General features: G+C 38.5%; 1 protein-coding gene across 1 annotated transcript in view; it reads right to left on the reverse strand.

Moving 5' to 3' along the window:
* wdfy3 (WD repeat and FYVE domain containing 3) overlaps window positions 1–24,831 on the reverse strand; it is a 118,335-nt gene that overhangs the window by 11,409 nt on the left and 82,095 nt on the right. Inside the window, 28 exon segments of the mRNA XM_052122934.1 lie at window positions 513–878; window positions 2,573–2,599; window positions 2,602–2,662; window positions 2,786–2,968; window positions 4,845–5,024; window positions 6,039–6,197; window positions 7,125–7,279; window positions 7,686–7,833; window positions 7,946–8,158; window positions 8,743–8,834; window positions 9,047–9,200; window positions 11,599–11,705; window positions 11,789–11,906; window positions 12,066–12,185; window positions 12,264–12,318; window positions 12,422–12,502; window positions 12,597–12,682; window positions 12,797–12,917; window positions 13,199–13,347; window positions 13,596–13,756; window positions 14,223–14,391; window positions 16,941–17,168; window positions 18,305–18,382; window positions 18,516–18,673; window positions 19,150–19,332; window positions 19,468–19,577; window positions 21,596–21,825; window positions 24,492–24,652. Of these exon segments, the coding sequence (XP_051978894.1) occupies window positions 513–878; window positions 2,573–2,599; window positions 2,602–2,662; window positions 2,786–2,968; window positions 4,845–5,024; window positions 6,039–6,197; window positions 7,125–7,279; window positions 7,686–7,833; window positions 7,946–8,158; window positions 8,743–8,834; window positions 9,047–9,200; window positions 11,599–11,705; window positions 11,789–11,906; window positions 12,066–12,185; window positions 12,264–12,318; window positions 12,422–12,502; window positions 12,597–12,682; window positions 12,797–12,917; window positions 13,199–13,347; window positions 13,596–13,756; window positions 14,223–14,391; window positions 16,941–17,168; window positions 18,305–18,382; window positions 18,516–18,673; window positions 19,150–19,332; window positions 19,468–19,577; window positions 21,596–21,825; window positions 24,492–24,652 (4,053 nt within the window).

Genomic DNA, 24,831 nt, shown 5'->3' on the forward strand with positions numbered 1-24,831 from the left:
TGCAGGAGCGGGACAGAATCTCTGAAAAATCTTTATTCAGGTCCAGTATTTCACAAACGCCCGCAACACAACTTAGGGGGAGCGGATGTGGAGAGAAAAGGAGATATTTGATAAGAGGGAGCCTGTGGTACATTAACAGCCACATGATCACTGACACCACCAGATTTTTTTATGGGCACCAAAACCAAAAATTAAAATAAATAAATAAATAATAATAAAAAAAATAAATAAAAAAAAAAAATAAAAAATAAAAATAAAAATCGCTCCTCACTCATGTGACGCCTCTGACTCTCTGGTTTGCAGCCCAGCCTACATGTTTGAAACACACAGCCTGCCACCATATTACTTTTAACTAATGTACAAACTAGAAAAAATTAACTATTTTCTTTAAAACAGTGTTTTAAGGGGGAATTATTGCCTTCGGTTTTGAAATTAATTGTCCATCAAACACATTTGATGTCCATAACTTTTGAGTACATGGAAATAAAAATACTGGTTTAAATCTACAGTACCTGGCTTGAGTTTGTTGTAGGACCGAGTCTCCACAGTATTGGGGTGAAGGGGTTGTGGCACTGGCACATGTGGGGGTGATGAGTGGGGTTGGGAATGTGGGTGCAAGGGCATTCCTGCTCTAATCTGGCCCTCTGAGTAGTTTACAAAAACAAAGCTGTCCTTCTCGTCAATGCTGAGTGTATCCGACCAGCGGCGGGAGTCGTCAGAGCTGCTGCCTACCGACCAGGAGGCTCCAGTGCGGGGTTTAGGTCTATGTACGGTGCTGCTGGGATGGCTATTTGAAGTGCGAGGTTTGTGGTCTTGACTGAGGCTGGTTTCCTCTCCCTCAGATTCACTGCTGTCATCATCTGGAGCATCACGTCTCTCTTTAAGAACAAGACGTGAGATTAGTTAGTCAAGATCAACTAAGTCAATGGCAATTCCGTTGGTGGGCTAAAACAGTTTAATATCAAGGTAGTGTCAAGGCTGTAAGTGTTTCCAGAAAAATTAGATATTAATAATCAATGTTTAAAATTCCACTTGTAGAAATATACTGTGCATTCAGACCCCTCAGTTTGTTTTTTCTTCATATTTTATGTTGCAGCCTTAATTATTTCATTTTCACATAGATCTACACTACATACCCCATAATGACAAAGCAAAAACCAGATAATTGATAACTTTTATTAAAAGAAAAAAAACTGAAATATCACATTGACATAGGTACTCAGACCCTTTGCTATGACACTTTAAATTTAGCTAAGGTGCATCCCATTTCTCTGGATCATCTTTGAAATGTTTCTACACTTTGATTGGAATCCAACTGTGGCTAATTCCATTGATTGGACATGATTTGGAAATGAACACACATGCCTATATTAGGTCTTACAGCTGAAAATGCATATCAGAGCAAAACCCAAGCCAGTAAAGGTCAAAACCCAAGCCTCCAGAGCTCAGAGACAGTACTGTGTTGGGCCACAGGGAAGTGGGGAAAGCTACAAAAGTTTTGCATTAAAGGTTCCCAAGAGCACAGTGGCCTCCATAATTCTTCAATGCAAGAAGTTTGGAACAACCAGGACTCCTCCTAGAGCTTGTCACCTAGCCAAACTGAGCAATCGGGAGGGAAGGGCCTTGGTAAAAGAGGTGACCAAGAACCTGATGGTCACTCTAGTTGAGCCCCAGATATCATGTTTGGAAATGGGAGAAACTTGCAGAAGGTCAACCATCACTGCAACACTCCACCGATATGGGCTTTATTCTGTCCAGACAGAAGCCTCAGTGCAAAACACAAAAAAGCACCTAAAGGACTCTCAGACTTTGAAAAACAAGATTATCTGGTCTGAAGAAACAAAGATTGAACGGTTTGGCCTGAATTCCAAGCGCCATGTCTGGAGGAAACCAGGCACCACTCATCACCTGCTCAATACCATCACAACGCTTAAGCATATTGGTGGTAGCAAAATGCTGTGGGATGTTTTTCAGTGGCAGGAACTGGGGACTGGTCAGGGTTGAAGGAAATATGAACACAGCAAAATACAGAGATATTCTTAATGAAAACCTGGTCCAGAGCACTCAGAACTTCAGACTGTGCCAAAGGTTCACCTTCCAAAAGGAAAATGACCCCAATCACAGCCAAGACAACTCAAAAGTGGCTTAGGGGCAACTCTGTGAATGTTCTTGAGTGGCCCAGCCAGAGCCCGGACTTGAACCCAATCGAACATCTCTGGAAAGACCTGAAAATGGCTGTCTATCAATGGTCCCCATCCAACAAGACAGAGCATGAAAGGATCTGAGGAGATGAATTGAAGAAAATCCCCAAATCCATATATGCAAAGCTTGTCGCATCATACCCAAAGTTTTGAGGCTGTAATCGCTGCCAAAGGTGTTTACACTAAGTACTGAGTTAAGGGTCTGAATACTTATGTCAATGTGATATTTCCGTTTTTTCTTTTTAATACATTTGCAATGTTATCAAATGAAGGGGTCGGAATAATTTATTAATGCACTATGTGTATATATATATATATATATATATATATATATATATATATATATATATATATATATAGGGATGTTTTACCAATCTCTCCACAGCAGTCTGGCACATCGGGGGCTCAACAGGCTCTGGAGCAGGGGTTTCTGGGACTTGCAGGAACTCAATTCTCCAAAACTAGATAAACGAGACAACAAGATCAAGTCACTTGTCAACAACCAATAGCTCTTAAGTATTCATCAGAATGATTTAAAAAAAAAAAAAAAAAAAAAAAAACACACACAAAAAGGACCCAGTTACCCTGACTACACCATCAGAGTGTCCCGTAACGATGACATTCTGTGTGTCCCACTCGTTCATCTCTGAGACACAGCAGCACAGGATTTGTTGGCTCCGCCCTGTGAACGTATTGGTGCTGGCGATGGGGCTTCCATTGATGCTCCACACATGGATGTAGGTGCCAGCACAGGATACAATATCGCCCTATAAACAGACACAAGGATTTTAGAGCCATATCCAAATCATTACAGTTATTACAGTGCTCACAAGGCAGTACTGCATTTATGTTCCTGAAACTCGGCTGTTTTGAAATTCTGGTCCAAGTATTAAACTGCAATTAATGTACAAATTCCATTCAAACTTTGTTTTCAAGATAATTTCATTCATTTAAAAATCTCCTATTGACTTACAGTACATTGCTAAAATGTTTAGCATTCAAAATGTAACCAAAGCAGATGATAAGTAATCATTGCATAACTTTTTAACATTAATCTTCCACAGCCTTGAAGGCACTGGCATTTCCTTCAGGAAATTCAAATCTAGTTTTCATTCTGACATTTTGAGGCATCATAAAAGTCAAGATTTTAAATCAGGAGGATCTTTCTTTTTCAAACAAGTAACAGTCTAACTAATGAAAAAGAAACCGCAACAAATTGAAATTGCAAAAAAACAAAACTAAAACAATTCTGAATGTAGTTCGAATTAGGGATGTGCTGAACGAATCATTTCACTGGTGTTTAAATGAACATTTTGAAGTCGACTAGTCTAAAAAGAAACCAACCTTCAGAAATTTTTTATTTTTTTTTATAATAATGATAGTAATGCAACCCATATAAAATACTTAATCTATTCCAAATACACTGCTAAATTCCACTGAAAAGGGGGCATTTATCTGCAACGTGCTCGCATTGCATTATGACCACTGTACATTAAATATAAAACACATTCAATGAATCAACGTTAGCTAATATTTAACAGGCATATATATTGAAACAATTGAATGAATAGTGCAGGAGCAATAGAGTAACCCAGCCTGTTCTAAATAAATTAACAGGTAGCCCAAGATAGTTTAACCCGTTAAGCAGTCTGCATCTAGTTGTAAATAGCCTTCTTAACTCTTTCCCCGCCAAACACGGAATTTTCCGGGTTTTATGAAAAAACGCTTCCCCGCCAAACACAGAATTTTCAGGGTATCCGTGTTTTAGGTGGTATACGGTAAGGAAGACCCGCGCGCATGTTTTGAAAGAGTACGCAACTCTTTGATCAAAGAAACAGACTGCGATCGTCTCAAACGTGAAGTGGAACACCATACTAATACTAAAGCACTTGTTTGATAAAAATGCCTTTTTCTCAGCTTTTTTTGCCTAAAAGCAGAGGCTCAGATCTTTATTTTGATATATAGCATCTTCATATATTCATGGAAGAAAATATTCTGCGGGCCATTAAAGTTTAGCAAAAATCGTCAAAAACCCTGGCGGTGGCTGGCAACTTTTTTTAAAAACGCTGGCGGGGAAAGAGTTAATCAGCAGATTTAAAAAATGGCATACCTAGCCTAAAACAGTCACTTTCTATGCTACTAACTTAAAATCCTAAATGTTTTGATTAGCAAAATGAACACGTCTACATGGTCTGGTGAAAGACGGGACTTGACTCACATGAGACGGCTATCCTGCACTTGAAAAAGCCTGCACAGCGGAAGAATTACGTACAAGCAAAAACATTTAAAGAAGACTTCAAACATTTATAAAACAAATCGGCTCCAGATATTCTCTTTTTTTAAATAATATTTGTATTATTAATTCTATTTAAAAATGTAACATTAACATGACATTAATTTAAGTGCAGCCTCTGTAAAAATATAAAGCCAAACGTAAATGTGTAAAAATGTTGATCAGTTTAATGGGGGGAAATATTAAACGACGAGTAATTCCAGTGTCAACTAGCAGCATCAGAACGGTTTAGTTGACTAGTCTCACACATCCCTAATTCTAATACATCACTACAACACTAGTCTCTCAGTTCCGCTGGCATGTATTATGTGAGGTATGTCTGCTGTCTTAGTAAGTGTTAGTGCGCTCACAGTAAGCTCGTTGATGCAGAGTGCTGAGACAGGAGCTCGGTGGCCCCTCAGCTGGGTGACGAAAGACAACTTATTCAGGTCCCAAATGATACAAGTACGGTCTCGAGAGCCACTCACGATAATGTGGTAAGCTGATGATGCTGTGAGGCATGTAACTGCATCTGTGTGGCCAAGAAGAGCCTGGAAACATAACAAGTACTTTCATTAACTACATTAATTGACATAAAACCAACCAAGAAATTTTGTTATGAAGGGCATACAGGTTTAACAAAGCAGTTTAAAGGATAACCTACACACATTTTTGGTTATTAAAGGGATAGTTCACCCAAAAATGAAAATTCTCTCATCATTTACTCACCCTCATGATGTACCAGTTATGTATTGCTTACTTTCTTCACCAGAACACATTTGAAGAAAAATATCCCGGCTCAGTAGGTCCTTAAAATGCAAGTGGATGGTGATCCGAATTTTGAAGCTCAAAAAGTACAGACAGTCAGCATAAACGTCATCAATATGACTCCAATGGTTAAATTAATGTCTTCTAAAGCAACACTATTTTTTTGGTGTGAAAAAGACCAATATTGATGTACCTTTGAGCAATAAACCATCGCTTCCAGTTAGCAATGGTATGCGAGTGTGACGTAATCACGTTGGCATGTGGGACAGCGAAGGAAGAGCAGCGCTGTTTACAAGTGAGTAGGAGGAATACTGTGCAGAAGCTTTGTTGGTTTTGGTTTAGAACTGTATTTGTAACTGTTTGTTTACTCACAATGGTGTGTTTGTGTGCTTATCCTGGATGTCTCAACCGAGAAAAAAATATGACTACATCCGAAACATGCCAACGCAAATTCATTGTGTGATCTCAGCACTCGGTAACAATGTTTTATAGTTAAAATTACTTAAACACTGACTGACAGTGATTTGTAGAGCATCAAATGTCTGATCACCATTCACTCGCATTTTAAGGACCTACTGAGCTGGGATATCTTTCTATTTTTCTTCAAATGTGTTCTGCTGAAGATAGAAAGTCATACACATCTGGGATAGCATGAGGTGAGAAAGTAATGAGAGAATTTTCATTTTTGGGTAAACTATCCCTTTAATACCAAATAATATATGTAAAGGAAACAAACAAGCTAGCAAGTAGAAGTTCTTTAAATACAAAATAAATGTATTGTGTGAAATAATGGTTACCTGTTTGAGTGTGAGGGTCTTGGCTTTCTCTTTAGATGTCCCAGTCTCCCACACACAGATGGCTGTGCTGAACCCTCCAGTAATGACCAGCTTGGGGTTTGGGCAGATAGCACACAGGATCTGCCCCCACTCAGACAAACACTCATATACTACGACTGCCTGTGAGTGAAACATGTGACTGTAGTAAGACAATTGAGCCAACAACATAGGCATAAAACGTAAAACTGTTATGTGCCAAGGAGAAAAAAAAATTAACACGCTCAACAACTATCAAGTGGGCACTAGTTCACCAGGGTTTGCACACCTTTGGACTAATTAATTAAAATGACTTTTCAATTCTGATAATTGGATAAGGATATTTAATATTAAATTATTCAATAATGTATCAGTCAGATCAATTTTTGAACCAGTTCATCAGCTTCACTGAACAGAAATGACTCAAAAGAATGACTCGTTCACCCACAGGACATCACTATGGCTTTAAGTCTACACAAGAATATTTAGCTTAGAACAACAATATCTAGGCATCTAGAAAACTTATATTTACTAAAGAAATTTCCTTTACATTTTTGTTTATATATTTAGCTTTGTTTTTGATTTTTTACATTTGCTAAATAGGTTGGGGGGCAGTAAAGGACCTTAAGTTGGGACTCGATCTTGTGTTTCCCGGGATTCTACCACAACCAATATCAGAGCACTGCCCACACGGCTACAGCTTAAAAAGATTTTATTAAAAACACAATTATGAAACTCCCTGATATTTCCAGGTTTTCCATGACTGTGGACACCATTTTGTAGAATGTTTCCACTGCTGACAGACACATGCAACACTGTGCATTTACTGTATAGAGAAATCCTTTTAATAAAGTAGAAAGTGAAAAAAGACATTTCAAACCCCTCTGTAACTACTACTCTAGAAAATATCACAATTACTAACAAATGTAACTCAAACACATTTTGGAAATGTTATGAATAGGCAAAGTCTTGCAGATGCTCTCTTCCCATGTGCATTTTTGACAACAGCACACAACAGATGCTTAAGTCTATGCTGAAAATAAATAGAAGAACTTGACTGTTGCTAATGACCTTGTCAGACTCATAGTTAGCAAGTCTGCAGCTGAGATCAGCGTAGCCCCAGGCAAAGGTCTTATTCCAGGCAGGAGGAACCAACACCTTGTTCTGCTCGACAGCCAGAATGCCCTTGTCAGTGCACACTATCTGACCCAAAGGCTCCTTTAGCTCTGTAAAACAGGAAATGACACACACGCAGAGCTTATTTAAATGCTCTTCACTGTATGGTTAGAGCAGTTAAGGATATTCCACATCCTAGATGCTAAAAACAAATTCTGCCTGATAAGAACAAAACAAGTTTATCAAATTAAAAGTGATAAAAATGTAAAACAAAATGTATCACTATTATATCATTCTTAAAGATATTTGTTCTGTGATAATACAAAAATGATGCAAACATGACAAGCAATGACCAGTAATAGCCGACAAAAGACAGAACAGGATGAGATTTAAAACCGCACATACATGAAGTATTTGGATCTAAACTTGTTGTGCTTTGATTCAGTTTTATGGTCATCACAGAGCATGTATTGTCAGTCTTAGGCCACAATAAACCTCTGTTACCTCCCATATTACCTTTAACAGGGGTGAGAGAGGGCCGCAAGTTGTCCAGGTGATGGAAGAAGATCTTGTCTAAGGTGGAGTTCAGAGTAACTGGCACACCAGGGACCTCTCCGTTGGACTTACTGCGCACCCGCTTTGGAGGATGGGGCTTCCTGAACAGCTATAATGATAATAAAAACAATCATTAATTGACAAAACAGACACTAGTGCTAATGAAGGCACATAAAGGATACAGTATATTTAATCATCTTTATGAAAGTACAGTAGAGAACCTGTTTTGGGATCTGGCCGAAGTTGTTGATGAATCCAATGGTAGCGGTTTCTTTAAGTGGGTCATTAATGTTGTAGATGTCCACCTGGCCCTCATAGAAGAGATGGTGGAAGACATTTACAGCCTCCACTGCTGGAGGACCCTGTTGCTTATAACCAAATATCAGGTCAATCCATTCATGCAAATGGGCGCTGACATAGTCACACTCCAAAGCCTGAAAGCACACAAGCATCCATAGGGTTATGCATGAACTGAATGAACTTATTTTATACTTTCAAGAAGCAGACAGTCATTTTTTGTGACACCTAGCGGCAAATATTCAGCATCACCCAAGAGTAAAATTTCTGTTACTGATGCCAGTGTAGAAATGCACTATTTGAAATCAGCCATAACTAATTCCATAAATTAAAGTGTCCAATTAAAGAGGATTTTTAAAGATGCCAGTAAACATCATATGATCTTGACATGGCGGTGATTATGAATGTAGGACCAGCAAAATGTAGATAAAGCAGCATTTACTGTAAAACTGATATGACAAGAGTCTTTATCTTATGTGAGTGCACATAATTGTAAACATTTTACATAAGTATTATTCATTTCTTCCTATATAAAAGTTTAGCAATTAGCAATAAAAAAACAATGACAATGAGTGCACCTCTAATGTGAAAATAAGAGAAAGTTTCAAATAATGTCTTAAACATTGATAAGTCAAAACAGTATCAAGCAAGGATACACAGAATTTCTTCCTCCAGGCTGTTGGTTTCATTAGGGTTGTTTTATTTTGATGCAAATACTTGCCTCTCTGTGAACCCTGATAAACTCTCTTGGGTCTCCTTTCGCCCATGGAGGCAGAATCACGTCTCCAAGCTTGGTGCCATTTTGTTTACTCCCTTTAAGAAAGATCAATTAAATTTAACATCAAAATAATAAATATATAAAGCAAAAATGAGAGGCTGTATACAGGGTATAGATGCAATAATGCAATATATGTATTGCATTCCAGTAATAAGACACTTTATTTATTATTTTATTATAGCAAGGTTGATTTCAATGTTCTTGACAGGCTTTGTGAGATTCACCCACATGTGGTTAGTTTTCTCACCAAGGTCAAAGTTGTTGGAATTGAGCAGGAACTCAGGAAGGTAGAAGAACTCTGGGATGAGCTCTTTTACATCAGCCATGTTGTGCTTGGATGCAGAGAACCATGCCTCTCGGACACTGTTGAACATTCGGTCAGCCAGATCAAAATGACCTCCCTGATGGTACAGAGGTGAAACTCACATACAACCCATGGCTTCTCATTGAAACAAGCATTGAATTAACTCTAGCTGCCCTTCATTAATATCATTCTGTCAGAAACTAAGGAATATCCAACATCATGCTTGTTTTAGCCTTGTAGAAACATTACTGTAACTGGTGGGAAAAATAATGTCAAATATAAATATTTGTGATTGAGTGGAAGATGTTCTGCTTCTTGTGCTAGTCTGTTTCTCTTTCTGTGTAGATGTCGAGTTTGCTTTCAATGCTCTGCGGAGGCTTTATATAGAGCATTTATCAAGACAATAAGCCAGAGAGGCTGTGTGTGACAGTGATTTTACTAGCTAAGAGGTGTTCTTAGGCATGACACCAAGCAGGCTTGAGTAGCTTATTGCTTTTCTAAAATGGAGGTTACAGCACCAAATTAAAAGGCACCAATATTGAGATACATTTAATATTCATAATTATAAGAATTAAAATGTTTTCCATGTAGTTCATTATCCTTAGGAGAGACACAGTTGCCAAGCCACGTAGCAACCTGGCACAGAGATTTAGAACATGCCCTCACAAGTGAGTTAAAGGAACATTCCGGGTTCAATACAAGTTAACCTTAATCGACAGGATTTCTGGCATGATGTTGATTACCACAAAAACTAATTTCGACTCTTCCCTCCTTTTCTTTAAAAAAAATAAGGAAAAGTATAAATGGAGGTTACAGTGAGACACTTACAATGGAAGTGAATGGGGAAAATTTTTGAAGGGTTTAAAAAGGCAGAAATGTGAAGCTTATAATTTTATAAAAGAACTTACATAGATTTTTAGTCATTTTTACAGTTGTTTTAAGGTTTTACATTGGTGATGTAATACATATATTACATCATCATGGCAACAATGTTGTAAACTTGGCTATAACTTTACACAGAAAAACTTAGTATGCAATTTTATCACCCTAAAATCATGTTAACACAGATATTTTTTATGTCTTGTGGCTATACTTTTGAAAAAGTTAGTATTTTTACTTTTAAAAAATTGTCCCCATTCACTTCCATTGTAAGTGCCTCACAGTAAGCAATAATATTTCTTGTTTGTTTTTTAAAGAAAAGGAGTCAAATCAAAATTACATTTTATGGTAATCAATATTATGCCACAAATGCTGTCGATTGAGCTTAACTTGTGTGTCTCATCCAATCAGAATATTTGGAGTCATCCATTTTATAATAATGGGTGTAAAATGGGGACAAATAATTGAATGACAAATAGGTTGAAAAATAGAATGACAAGACTATATTAACACGATTGAGGCTTACCTTCTCCCACCTAAGACATCACTAATGTCCCTAAAATCCCATATCCCTACAGTATCTTAGTAGAAGGACACACAATTGTAGCCTCCAGCTGTGTTGCAATACTTAGTGTCACCCGAGATGACCAGCTTTCTTGTCAAACAGCCATGTGCTACTGTTCAATGCCCCACAACACAAGGAAGACACAGCCCTTCCCTGACAACAACTCTACTTGACTGTTTGTCTCTCATGTTTTGCCTCTACACGCCTTTCGGATGAGACCGAGGTCCTGACTCTTTGTGGTCATTAAAAATCCATGGCCACTACTCTTAAAAGAGTAGGGGTGTAACCCTGGTGTTCTGGCCAAATTCCCCCATTGGCCCTTATCCATCATGGCCTCCTAATAATCCCTCTCCATTAATTGACTGTTTCACTCTCCTCTCCACCAATGGCTAGTGTGTGGTGAGCGTACTGGCGCACTATGGCTGCCATTGAATCATCCAGGTGGATGCTGCACACTGGTGGTGGTTGAGGAGATCCCCTTGTTCACTATGTGAAGCACTTTGAGTGCAGTGCCAAAAAACGCACTATTTACAGTAAGTATAATGTTCATACACAGATCTCTACACTAGTTTTCACTCTGTATGAGTTTCCAAGTCCTAAAATCTGTCCATTTTTGTCCCTCCATTGGCTGGAAGAACTTCCAATAACTGGCAGAAATTCATTGTTTCCACACCTGCACTAAAACTTTTCTTGGCTGCATTTCCCAAAGCATCATCATTGGCGCCAATGGTCTCTACAATCAACTTAAGATTGCATTGCTTTTGGGAAATGCAGCCCTGGGCTGGTTGTCTTGAACCATCTTAAGTGATGTTCGCTGGCAAAATCCTGGTTAGCTATTAGTTTAGAAGAAATAAGATCTTAAGTCCAACATATTTGCAAATAGTATAGGTTGATTAATTTTGCATGCATTATTCTTTATACTCTTCTATATCTATTTATGCTGAAAATTGGCATTAATGTGAATTTTGTGCTTTGTTTTAAGTAACTTAGGTAAGAAAGCAACAAAGAACCAAGACAGAGAAAAACAAGAAGGACATCAAACATAGCTAACCTGAAGCCTGAGGAAGGTCTGTGTGAAGGGCTCCATTCTGACAAGATACGAGGCCACAATCATTGCAGAGGAGTAATGAGTGCCGTAATGATATGCTGGAGTCTCCCCTAGGAAGAAATTAATACATGTTTTAAATGTTTCTGCATAACAAGTAGAGCTCAAACATCATCCACATTGGCCTTTGACTTACCATTAGGATCCTCCCAGTCTTTGAATCTTTTCTTGTACTGGATCAACCTGTCATCTGTCTGAGCTCCCATAGGTTTGGATAAGTTTCGGAATGTCTTTGGATTGCTGAGGTCCAGTTCCTGTGGAATAACTCAACATCATTAACTTTCTAAAGAAGATTAAATCTCTTTCCAAGGAAGAGAATGACACAAAACTAGCACCAATCCTCCTTCAGAGTGTATAACAAATTTTCATGCTGCAGTAATTATTGTTTGGAAGAGACAAAGACACCTCTGTACCTCAGAGTCAAAGTCTGCCAGGATCCATGGAAAGACTGGATATTGCATCAGGTCATTATATGACCTGCCGGCTAATGTGTTGAGATGCATCAGATACTGGAAGTTACTGATTTCTCCTCTCTGTAAATAAGTAGTTCTTATGAGAAACCAATCAAAAACAAACAATCCAAAAAGTTATTTACTGAAAAGACAGCATACCTCCCATCTTTGGGTCACCGACTTCTCGCCGACAAGCGTACTGAGAAGGCCAGACCTATTAAAAAAAGAAACAGGCACAATTAAAATTAATTGGATCCTGAAATACAGTACTTCGTGATCCTGTAAATATTAGGACTTGTTATATTTGGGGAACATACCCCTGTTCTACACTGGTGTTGGGACGTTGTCCAGAAACTGACTCTGAGCTGTCAGCTAGTGAGGGAACGACTGCCAGGAATCTAGAGAACAAGATTTAGCTTTTAATTGCCTTGAACAGAAACTCTGGAAAGTTTGGAAATGTGTTATGCTAAGAGACATCTGTGTTCACTCTACCTCTGATAGACTTTGTTCCGGACTCCTTTTTGGAAAGCCAACAGGTAATTTCTTCCATCTCCAGAAAACACTTCTACTGCCATTGGCTATGAGGAAAACAGCACAGGATCGTTTTCATCAATCTTACAGAAAAGTGGAATTGTGTTATATCTGGGTGCAATTAGATAATCAACTGAGCCGATTATTATTTTATTTCACACCTGAAGCAGGTAGCGACGTTTGTGCACCTCTCTGATGTCTTCATAAGCAAAGATGCTGCAGGTTCTTTTCAACTGACTTTTACTCTGCCGGGCCCCTCGAGGAATGATAGGCTCATGCATACTGCAAACGTCACAGAAACAAGCAGCCTAAAGACCAAGTATAATCACTAAAGAAACAATAAATTCTGAAATTCTTTAAAAATAAAATAAAATAAAATAATGGTCACCAAAATACAAGAAAATGTTAGAATTTAGTTTTTGTTCTTTTTTTCTTACAATAAGGTAAATCAAAAACAGAATTCAGGTCTAATAGGAATGAGTATTGCATTTCGCTAGTGGATCAATTGTGTCTTTTAAATTACTACAGTCTTCTTTTCTCTTTTACATAGTTTAAAGTCTTACTTCGCAGGTAGTGTCTCAATGTCTCTAATCTCTCTGGTAACAGTCATAGTAAAGCCGTCGATCACGTAGAAATGTTCTTTCCCAAATAAGAGCAGCCCTTCACTGGTGTCCAGACCCTGAACTCGAGCACAGCGGTACATGTGCTGGATCTATCATAAAACACATGGGAAACATATCGCAGACTGTTCATATAAATCGGTCCAAATTCTCTGCACCATAAATTAAACAACATAATCATCCAACCAGACTGATATTACAAAATACTTTCTTCATAAAAATGGGGGATATTCTGATCAGAAAATGACTGATCCCTCTTAGAATTATATTAATTAGAAAAGTGTTGAAGTGTGAAAAGGACGTTGAGAAAGAAGAGGTGGAGCTTTGTAGAGCTGCAGACCTTCTCTCCCTCCTCCAGCAGACGGAGAAGTGTGGTGTTATCAGTTTTCTGCTCCTCGTCCATGGCTCCTGACTCTAGCAACTCCTGCAGCTGGTCTTGACTGTCCTCATCAGCCCCATCTGCTGTGGAGCGGGACCGCTTTAACGGAGCCTTCACCAGACCTAAAACATCACCCAGACAAGAACAATCCAAATAATAACTGTAAGTACAGTGAGTCAGCATTCAACTCTCATATCATCACCACATGCTTAGATTTTTAATCAATAGACACATCCTTACTGAACTATGCTAAAAACTCTTTAGCTAAATCCCATATAATTTTTAAAAGACGGTAGAATTGGTGGGTGTCAGTCTTTTGAACAATGACAGGCATCACTGTATTGATGATACACTGTATTTGTCTTCTATCTCAAATAAACCCCATTAATGCATTACTGCATGTATAACAATGACCTCATAGTTTATTATTCACCAGCTCTTTGCTGGTTTTCAGAAACCACTAAGAATTCAACAGAATTCCACACATTTTAGTAGTACAGCCAAACTGGATTTATATTTGATTACATACTTTCTGTTGTTTATTCATTGTGTAACTGATAATAGAGAGCAAAATCATGTTAAAATGACCTTTGACTCTTGCAATAGTGTCCTCTCCATGTTCAGGCTCCTGTTGTGCTGTCTCTCCCTCTGTGTTTTGCTCTATTGAGTGCTGGTACATCCCCGGGTTCCCTGACAGCAGCCGCATGTAATACTCCTTACTGTCATAGCTGATCGCTCGCCGGTAACGCACTGGTTTCTGAAATAATTAAAATATAAAAATAATATTGCTCAACTTCTGTTTAATTTAAAATGATTATTTAACTTAAGGAAAACATCTCTTAATAATATATATTTTGGGTTTATGTACTGTAGATCCATTATGATAAAAACCATTTCAGTGAAAACTACAATCTTTTAAGGGAGTGATCAGTGAAATCAGTCAGAGGCATGAAAACACACTTTGGCTCGGCATAACCTCTTGTGCTGGTGGAGCTGGTAACACAATTCTTTAAAGCATCAGTTCATGAGAAAAACCTACACAGACAATTCAAATTCAAATACAGTAATCTGTAATGCCAACAGCTAGACTGTTGGTGGAAGGTTCTTAAAAACACCTAAAATACATACTTTCCCTTATGGAAATTTGAACATAAAATCTTGTTAATATACAGTGCGTACTCCAGGTAGGGAATGAGGTTTTGCACCAAGTGAAGGAGTTCAAGTACCTCGGGGTCTTGTTCACGAGTGAGGGGACAATGGAGCGGGAGGTTGGCCGGAGAGTCGGGGCAGCAGGGGCGGTATTGCACTCGCTCTATCGCACCGTTGTCACGAAAAGAGAGCTGAGCCGAAAGGCAAAGCTCTCGATCTACCGGTCAATTTTTGTTCCTACCCTCACCTATGGTCATGAAGGTTGGGTCATGACCGAAAGAACTAGGTTGCAAGTACAAGCGGCCGAAATGGGCTTCCTCAGAAGGGTGGCGGGCTTCTCCCTTACAGATAGGGTGAGGGGCTCAGTCATCCGTGAGGAGCTCGGAGTAGAGCCGCTGCTCCTTTGCGTTGAAAGGAGTCAGTTGAGGTGGTTTGGGCATCTGGTAAGGATGCCCCCTGGCCGCCTCCCTAGGGAGGTGTTTCAGGCACGTCCAGCTGGGAGGAGGCCTCGGGGAAGACCCAGGACTAGGTGGAGAGATTACATCTCCACACTGGCCTGGGAACGCCTCGGGGTCGCCCAGTCAGAGCTGGTTAATGTGGCTCGGGATAGGGAAGTTTGGGGCCCCCTGCTGGAGCAGCTGCCCCCGCGACCCGACTTCGGATAAGCGGTTGAAGATGGATGGATGGATGGATGGATCTTGTTAATAGACAGGTTGTTTGCAAGCTACCCATTATTGAGATTGCCTCAAATTTAAAATGTGAGAAACAAGGGTATCAGGATTTTACAACCATTTACAGGAGTGACTGTTAAAATATCTAAAAGCCTAAAAAAAGTGTAATTAACAGTCTCCAAAGCCTCAATAAAGTGTGTAATTTCTGTGCAACTAGTCTAGGAGTGAGCCAACTAGATATAGCAATAATGGCTCAGCCAATTGTGGGAGTTTGGGGCGGGACTACCTGTTTGTTTAAAAAAAATCTGTTTGGTGCCACTAGTGGTGCAGAAATCATACACTTTACCTATAACAAATGACAAAATTAGTCACACTAGTTTTTCACAAAATATTGTTAAACTTCATAAAAAGGATATGAAGGGATTTGTAAGCATGGGAGGGAAGGAGCTGCCTGTTGTAAACCTATTTTCTATATATTCAAAAGGAATGATAGCAGAGGAACCAACTCCAACGAGCATTGCAGGAGCTGTGCTGTTGCATAAATTCAATCGGCCATTAAACCCTATTCTCTGTCATGAGAATAAGAAAAAAATAAGCTACTGCCTGAGACAGTTGTGCATTTAGTAATGCAGTTGTTTAGGAGTACACAGTAAGGCAACCCTTCAGTTAAAACCTGGACTGTTATATGCCAACCGTTGCCCCCAGCAACGGCACCTGAGAATGCCTCTGAAAACAAGTGATAAGGCCACAAATGTACAAATTGAAAGCTGGTGTTCCCCTTTAAGACCGCTTATGTGAAGTCATTAACATCTGGCCATAGCTAATTCAAGTTCGAGAATGCATAAAAGATACATTCAGTGCAGATTATGAACTATTAGTGCTGTATACAATTTGGTTTCTGTAATGCATTGTTTAATGGGGTAAACAATGTTATGGTTAAAGCCAATTATGTTTTTTTCTTCCTATTTTGGGCAGTTGTGTGTTTATGGAATGTTCTTTCATTCACCATGGTTCTCAAGCACATTTAGACCAATGAATTTCCATGGCTGTTGCATTCATTCATTATTACTGAAGAATAATTTTTGGACATAAATTTTGTAGTGAATGTATTTGTAAAAATATGATCAAAACAATTAAATATTTTATAGTTGAGCATAACCTGAAAAATTTATTTTCGCTAGATAAATGTAATATTTCCAACAAGATTTTAATTTATTCCCTTGATTTTACCAAGTATGACAACCAGAATTTAAAATTATGTGATATTTCCAGATTTTTCAACCTGAAAATGCCTTTTGAAAGGAGGCTGTTGCTGACTATCTTAATTTAAATGTATTTGTTTTCCGTTCTCCCCAAATCTGCATTTCAATCCAATCCATCATTTCAATCTAAATACAGACTTTACCTGGGACAAAACTACACTAAATGTATCTCAAAAATCAAAATTATAAAAAATGAAAGGGGAGGGGGGAAGACTCACACTTACTTGAGTGCTTGTGTTAGGCTCGGGATCAGGTACATAAGGATAGTGAATGTAAAACATATCGTTCCGAACCATCTTCTTCCTCATTCTGCAGGGTCCCTCAGTCATGTCCAACTGAAATTTGTCCAGGTGGGAGCCAATAGGAGGCCCCCAGAGGCCTCTCTCCCGAAGCAGCTCATATTCAATACCTGCCCACTCATCCATAACATACTTCAAAGCATTCTGCTGCCTCTGTGAGAAAAAACAATGTATATTTGTACAAGTCGTACAATTACAAGGATTAAAAAATAATTACAAATATTTTGTAGGAAAAAATTTAACAACAGAGTTTAACCAACTGAAGCTGTGAATTATTATTGTTACAATATCCTTGTGAGATATTGTGAGACATGCGTGGACATTATGTTTCAGCTTTGCTATAGGCTATGTTTACATTTATTTTAAAACTAACTGAACTCAGTTCAGGAGACTCTAGGCTGTCATTTAAGGGTTAAACTTTTAGCGCGAGTCATGTGACAAAACAACATGGTGCCATTCTCATCCGAGTTTGTCTTTCAGAGAAACAGCAAAACTACATATGGTAAGAAACCATCTTAAGTTTTCACATTAAAACCTGTTTGAGTCAAAAGAGTAGCATCTCTAGTTTCATCCGATATGCCATTTTAAAAACGATGTCGGTTTATCGTGAAACGGCACACTGCTAAACCCAATGTCCAAGTACATGGACGATAGAAATAACTTTCCATAACAATCCTACATTCACTGTGCATTATCATATTATGAATCAATGGACGTATCCAAAAGCTGGAAAATGTTGCTTTCAAAGGCTGTATATGGAGTAAGGATAAAAATAAGGTGCATTTCAAACTGTTCTGAGATCACTGAAGACAGACAGCACACTGGAGGTCATATGCAGCCAAGTGCATTCATTTCTTGTCCATGTATCCATTTTTTAATTTTTAATTTAAAATTTTATTTTAACATGGTTTGCAGTGATTTGATAATGCTGGCCATTACTTTTAATCAGAACTATTTATTATACAATGTCTATAAATAAAAAACGAAAAATAAATAAAAACATGAATAACCAACACTCATGGACACATTAAAAAAAAGAAAAGACTTTCTATACCTTGAAATTACTTAAAACTTCACAACTTAGTCCTGCTGTACTGGACGCATGTGTGGACATCAATTTTTAGGAAAATGATTTGATCTAGCATTTTTTTGTATTTCATATTTTGCTTGTTTATTAGGTGCTACTAGTTACAAATCAAAAAGGGAAATGGAAAATGCACACAGCAAACACGCGGTAGTCTCAGGAGGTTAAAGTATATCCAATTGCCCAATTTGCACTTGCAAGATACCTCTTGATACTCCTTGTACTGCATTGCTACCAAGTCCCGAACCACAGCGATGTGCGTAAACATCCACTGGAAGGTTTCCTGTGGACAGGTAAAACAGAACACTCTAGAACAAATAAGTGTGAACACCAGTTGCCTGTGCAAGTCAATTAGATTACATCAGATGTGAAATAATTTTCCCATCTGTGAGAATTTTCTGTTCTGGTTTAGGTACCTGAGCAGAAAGGTTGTTTTTGTTCATTCCGCTTTCCTTCTTGCTGCGACGGGAACCGGTCAATTTTGACAGACCAAAGCCACTGCTTACTCGAGAGAGTTTGGACTGATTCACTGGAGCAACAGTCTCACCTCTACTGATGCATTTCTTTTCATGGACTAAAGGAAGAACAGAGAAGGTTTAACACAGTAAGAGAAGTGATGTGCCGCCGTGAAATCTTTAAAGGTGAAGTGCATAACTTTGTGCCACTTGCGGCACCAAAGGAATCACAATCTGATTGTTTGAGCAGCCAGATTGGGCCAGATATAACAACACTGGGTCAACCAATGGTGTGAGTTTGGAGTGGGACTACCAGCTTGTCCGACCAATGAGAAACAGGGAGTTTCATAAATGTGTTTGAAAGCAGTCAATATTTTTGCAATTCCGTTTTATGCCACTAATGGTACAGAAACTACACACTTTCCATTTAACAAGCACATGCAACAATAAAAAATAAGCACAGAGTTACTAATATATATAGACAAATATGGTGTGTAAGCAGCAAGTAGCTAAAATGTCAGATATGTGGGAGAATGTGTTGGAAATATTAAGTCATTTGAGTGTGTGCGTGTGTGTGTTTTGATGTTTTCTTCACCTAAGTGATTCTGCCAGCTTTTGGCAGCAGGATCCTCCAGAGCAGGTCGGGCAGTGCCAATGTCCACGTGCCCTCTGTCATTGACAGGCAGAGACACTTTAAATATGTCCTCCAGCATTTGCCTCTTACTGTGCATGAGCTCCGTCCACACACGATTCACTGCCTTAAGCAGCAACTGACGACCTGACAAACCCATCCCAAAGAAGATTTAAAAATACTGAATAACAGTCAGAAAACCATTGGCGTTTGTGAAGATTTTGAGGTATTCAATATTTACACTTTTTTGCAGAAGTGATAGGAGAAAAACTGAACAACAACCTTCGCTAGCATCCTGGCTCTGGACGTTGTCTGACTCATTCTCAGAAGGAACTGCGACATGCCAGGTGGTCATTCTGGCCTCTGCCTCCAGACCAAAGCCCTCCACACTACTGTAACAGAAGATCAGCATAATCAAATGATATTCAAGAGCAATGGCAGAGGAGAATATTATCAGTAAATAACAGCTTAAACTTGGGTCTTTTCTCACACAAAGCAATCATATAACATCAAAAGTCTTCCATGAGTCGTATGGACTAATTTTTGATGCTTGTATCGTTCTTTTTATCTTTTTTGTAGTTTATAGTTTTAGTTATAGTTTTATATTTGTCAATAATATTGATTTGGAACAATATGGAGATGAGTAAGTGATGAAACATTTTTCAATTTTGGGTGAATTATTCCCTTAAGAACCCATCCTAAAGAAGCACTACACCAATTCTTCGGCGTGTTGGCGACATTGTGGGTGCCTTGAAGCAAATCATTTTCACATTTTCTGGTCCTGTACAGTGCTGATCCCATTTTGGAGGGAGATATATAAAGTTTTGCAAAGCATTTTTCAGATGGATATTCAATTTAAATTTGAGTCTTTATATTTAGGGGCCTTAGCAACAGAAAATGTTTCTTCTCATGTCAAATACTTATTTCAGATTCTAAGTGCTGCTAGTAGAAAAGCTATTACTAGAAGGTGGTTAAAACCAGGAAGACCTATCGTAGAGGAATGGATTGACATTATCTATGATATTTTCAAGATGGAAAGGATTACCTTTGCTTTGAGATTGCAACAGGAAACTTTTTTGAAAAGATGGGAAAGATGGATAACGTATATTACTCCATTACGCCCATCATTTGTTTAAAGTGGATTTTGGTTTTATTTATTTATTTATTTATTTATTTTTTCTACTTTCCCTCGGTGGAGGGCTTTATGAGTCATTGAGATTTACCCCAACATGTTTGTTTAGTTCTCATTTTGATTTTACTATGTCTAAAAATGGTTATGTGTATGTAATGTAGAATGAAGGCCTAATGGGTCCCTGATTACTATAGTAATGGTTACCGAATCTGTGATACTTTTCTTTGTTTCTGAGTTATTAATGTACATTTACAGATGACTTAAGGAGAAATTTGACATGTAATATCATTGACTTTATTGTATGGACCTGTAAAATCAAAATAAAAAAAGAATTTAAAAAAAAAAAAAAAAAAAGAACCCATCCTGACATCATATGTCAAGTGCAGGTTGGAAAACATCATCTGAAGATGATCATTCAGTTAGTCAAAAAAATTAAAAAACTGTCAGAATTCTAGATGACAAGCGGCAAGGATAATGATCTATAATTTCAGCACATCATCAGACACTTTAAATCAAATCTGTTCAGGTTACTGATCTGCCTGCATCAGTGGAGCTCAGATTCCCAGTTCAACAGCACAGCGCACTCTTTTCACCATCTCTGTTCTGCTCTCATTTCTCAGTCTCTATGGAGCCAAAGTTCTGAGTAAGCCTGAATACAGAGTCATGACAACACAAGCCTTCCCCTCAAGTCTCACAGTGACTCACACACATAACAGCAAAGTTATTTAGAGATGTGAACAAACACAAACATGGCTGAGAATGAGAAAATCTATCTATCTATCTATCTGTCTGTCTGTCTGTCTATCTATCTATCTATCTATCTATTCAAAGTATCCATCCATCAATCCATGGTTTCCATCCATCCATCATATCCATCAATCCATATTATCAATTGATTCATAGTATCTATCTACCATCCATCCATAGTATCCCTCTATCATTCACCCATCTATCCATCCCTAGTATCAATCGATTCATAGTCTCCATAATATCCATCCATCCATCCATCCATCCATTTATCCATAGTATCCATCGATTCATAGTATCCATCAATTCATCCTCCCATCCATTGTGTCCATCAATTCATCCACCCATCCATCGTATCCATCAATTCATCAACCCATCTATTGTGTCCATCAATTCATCCATCCATCCATCCATGCATACATGCATCCAAAGTATCCCTCTATCCATCCATCCATCCATCCATCTAATCTTCAACCCTTGATTTAATCTAAAACGCCTTAAAAAATTACCACCACTTTGTTTATCTCTCACCTTCCCGTGTGTAGGTTGATTAAGCAGTGGGCCAGACAGGCCACAAAATCCTGGTCGTGGTTGCCAGGTCCCAGCACAAGGTTTCGGTTTACCGTCAGCACACGCAGTGAATCCAGCAGTGTCACCTGTTGTGGAACTGTCTTGTGTGGTCGGGAGAGCTGGTAGAGGATCGTTCTGTTCAGACAATGGTAGATTGAGTCCAGAGATAAACCCTGAGATCGCCGTTTGGACTGTTGTAGGAAAAATTAGCAATGAGAGAAAACAGAAGTGAGAAAAGGAGATTTGTTGAGAAACCAGCACTGCTGTAAGTCACACTGGAATGCAACTTTAAGTCTATTATGGGAATGTGCAAAAGTGAGAGAGTGTGTAGTGGATTGTAAAACTATTATAAATGTTTATATTAACAGGATAATTCTAGGATACTCTATGTGGTTACCATCACATTATTGTGTTTGTATTGCTCCCATAGATGAGTAAACAGATCATAGGTATGTAATATATAATGTTCAGTAATTTCAACAGATGTTGTTATTTTTCACCACTCCATGAAAATAGCTTATACACTATTTTTATTGAAACATACTATATAGTGGACTATACAGTGGATATAAAAAGGCTACACACCCCTGTTAAAATGCCAGGTTTTTGTGATGTAAAAGAATGAGACAAAGATAAATCAAGTCAGAATTTTTTCCACTTTTAATGTGACCAATAATGTGAACAATTCAATTGAAAACAAACTGAAATATTTGTGGGGGGGGGAATTTAAATTAAAAACCTTACAATAACCTGGTTGCATAAGTGTGCAAACCCTCTTATAACTGGGGATGTGGCTGTGTTCAGAATTAACCAATCACATTCAAACTCATGTTAAATAGAAGTCATTACACACCTGCCATCATTTAAAGTGACTCTGATTAATCACAAATAAAGTTCAGCTCTTCTAGTAGGATTTTCCTGACATTTTTTTTGTTGCATATCAGAGCAAAAGCCATGGTCCGCAGAGAGCTTCCAAAGCATCAGAGGGATCTCATTGTTGAAAGATATCAGTCAGGAGAAGGGTACAAAATAATTTCCATAGCATTAGATATACCATGGAACACAATGAAGACAGTCATCATCAGGTGGAGAAAATATGGCACAACAGAGACATTACCAAGAACTGGACGTTCCTCCAAAATTTATGAAAAGAAGAAAACTGGTCAGGGAGGCTTCCTATAGGCCTACAGCAACATTAACTCTTTCCCCGCCAGCGTTTTTAAAAAAAAGTTGCCAACCACCGTCAGGGTTTTTAAATTTAATGGCCCGCAGAATATTTTCTTCCATGAATATATGAAGATGCTATATATCAAAATAAAGATCTGGGCCTCTGCTTTTAGGCAAAAAAAAAAAAACGATTTTATTTTATCTTCATTTGTTCTTTTTTTATTGCAACTTGAACAGAGGTAGGTTTTGTCAAAAAACAACATTTCAGACAAAAAGCTGAGAAAAAGGCATGTTTATGTCTGATATTTTGAGCTTCTCATACTCCACTTCTTCATGTTTGAGACGATCGCAGTTTGTTTCTTTGATCAAAGAGTTGCGTACTCTTTCAAAACATGCGGAGGGGTCTTCCTTACCGTATAACACCTAAAACACGGAAACCCGGAAAATTCAGTGTTTGGCGGGGAAGCGTTTTTTCATAAAACCCGGAAAATTCCGTGTTTGGTGGGGAAAGAGTTAAAGGAACTGCAGGAATTTCTGGCAAGTATTGGCTGTGTGCTACATGTGACAACAATCTCCCGTATTCTTCATATGAATGGGCTATGGGGTAGGGTGGCAAGACGGAAGCCTTTTTTTTTAGAAAGAAAAACATCCAAGCCCGGCTGAAGTTTGCAAAAACAAACATCAAGTCTCCCAAAAGCACGTGGGAAAATGTGTTATGGTCTGATGAAACCAAGGTTGAACTTTTTGGCCCTAATTCCAAAAGTTATGTCTGGTGCAAAAACAACACTGCACATCACCCAAAGAACACCATACCCACACAGTGAAGCATGGTGGTGGCAGCATCATGCTTTAGGGCTGTTTTTCTTCAGCTGGAACCGGGGCCTTAGTCAGGGTGGAGGGAATTATGAACCGTTCCAAATACCAGGCAATTTTGGCACAAAACCTTCAGGTGTCCATTAGAAAGCTGAAGATGAAGAGGAAGTTCACCTTTCAGCATGACAACGACCCAAAGCACACATCCAAATCCACAAAAGCATGGCTTCACCAGAAGAAGATTAACATTTTGGAACGGCCCAGCCAGAGCCCAGACCTGAATCCAATTTAATGTCTGTGGGGTGATCTGAAGAGGGCTGTGCACAGGAGATGTCCTTGCAATCTCACAAATTTGGAGTGCTTTTGCAAAGAAGAGTGGGCAAATATTGCCACGTCAAGATGCGCCATGCTAATAGACTCCTACCCAAAAAGACTGAGTGCTGTAATAATCAAAAGGTGCTTCAACAAAGTATTAGTTTAAGGGTGTGCACACTTATGCAACCAGGTTATTGTGAGGTTTTTTATCTTTCCCACTCAAAGATTTCAGTTTGTTTTTAAATTGAATTGTTCACGTTATAGGTCACATTAAAGGTGGAAAAAAAGTCTTGTCTTGACATGATTTATCTTTGTCTCATTCTTTTACATCACAAGAACCTGGCATTTTAACAGGGGTGTGTAGACTTTTTATATCCACTGTATAGTCCAAAGCAAGACTTTGTATTGCCTTGATTTTCTGTCAATTTCCCCTTATAATTATTAAGAGATGTTTTTGGATTTGGGACAAGCGTGGTTGTTTTTATGGCCATAGGTGATGTGAAAGCATAATTGGAGGTTACCTGGGCAACCCCTTGGCATGAGGTCACAGTACTGCTCTTACCTGGGTGATCAGTTGAACTATGAAATCCACCACTAGCTTGGAATCTTTGTTAAACATTCCCTGCCACAGCTTATCCACCACACGCTGGGAGAAGTAGAAGACATTATTTACCAAGACATGGTAACTTCCTCCAGTTGTTATTGGCAATGATGCCTCCTCACCTGTTGGAGGACATGCCCACATACAGGTAAGATTTGCAATGAAGAAACTGTTTCTCTGAGAGATAATAATAACTTAAGAAAAATTATGTTTATAGGAAATGTTGTGGAGAACAAGTTGTCATCTTATAGCTTTAAGGGAACACTGACATTTTAAGGAGTAGTTTACCAAAAAATGAAAA

The sequence above is a fragment of the Xyrauchen texanus genome, chromosome 4, assembly GCF_025860055.1.
Source record: "Xyrauchen texanus isolate HMW12.3.18 chromosome 4, RBS_HiC_50CHRs, whole genome shotgun sequence".
NCBI lineage: Eukaryota > Metazoa > Chordata > Actinopteri > Cypriniformes > Catostomidae > Xyrauchen > Xyrauchen texanus.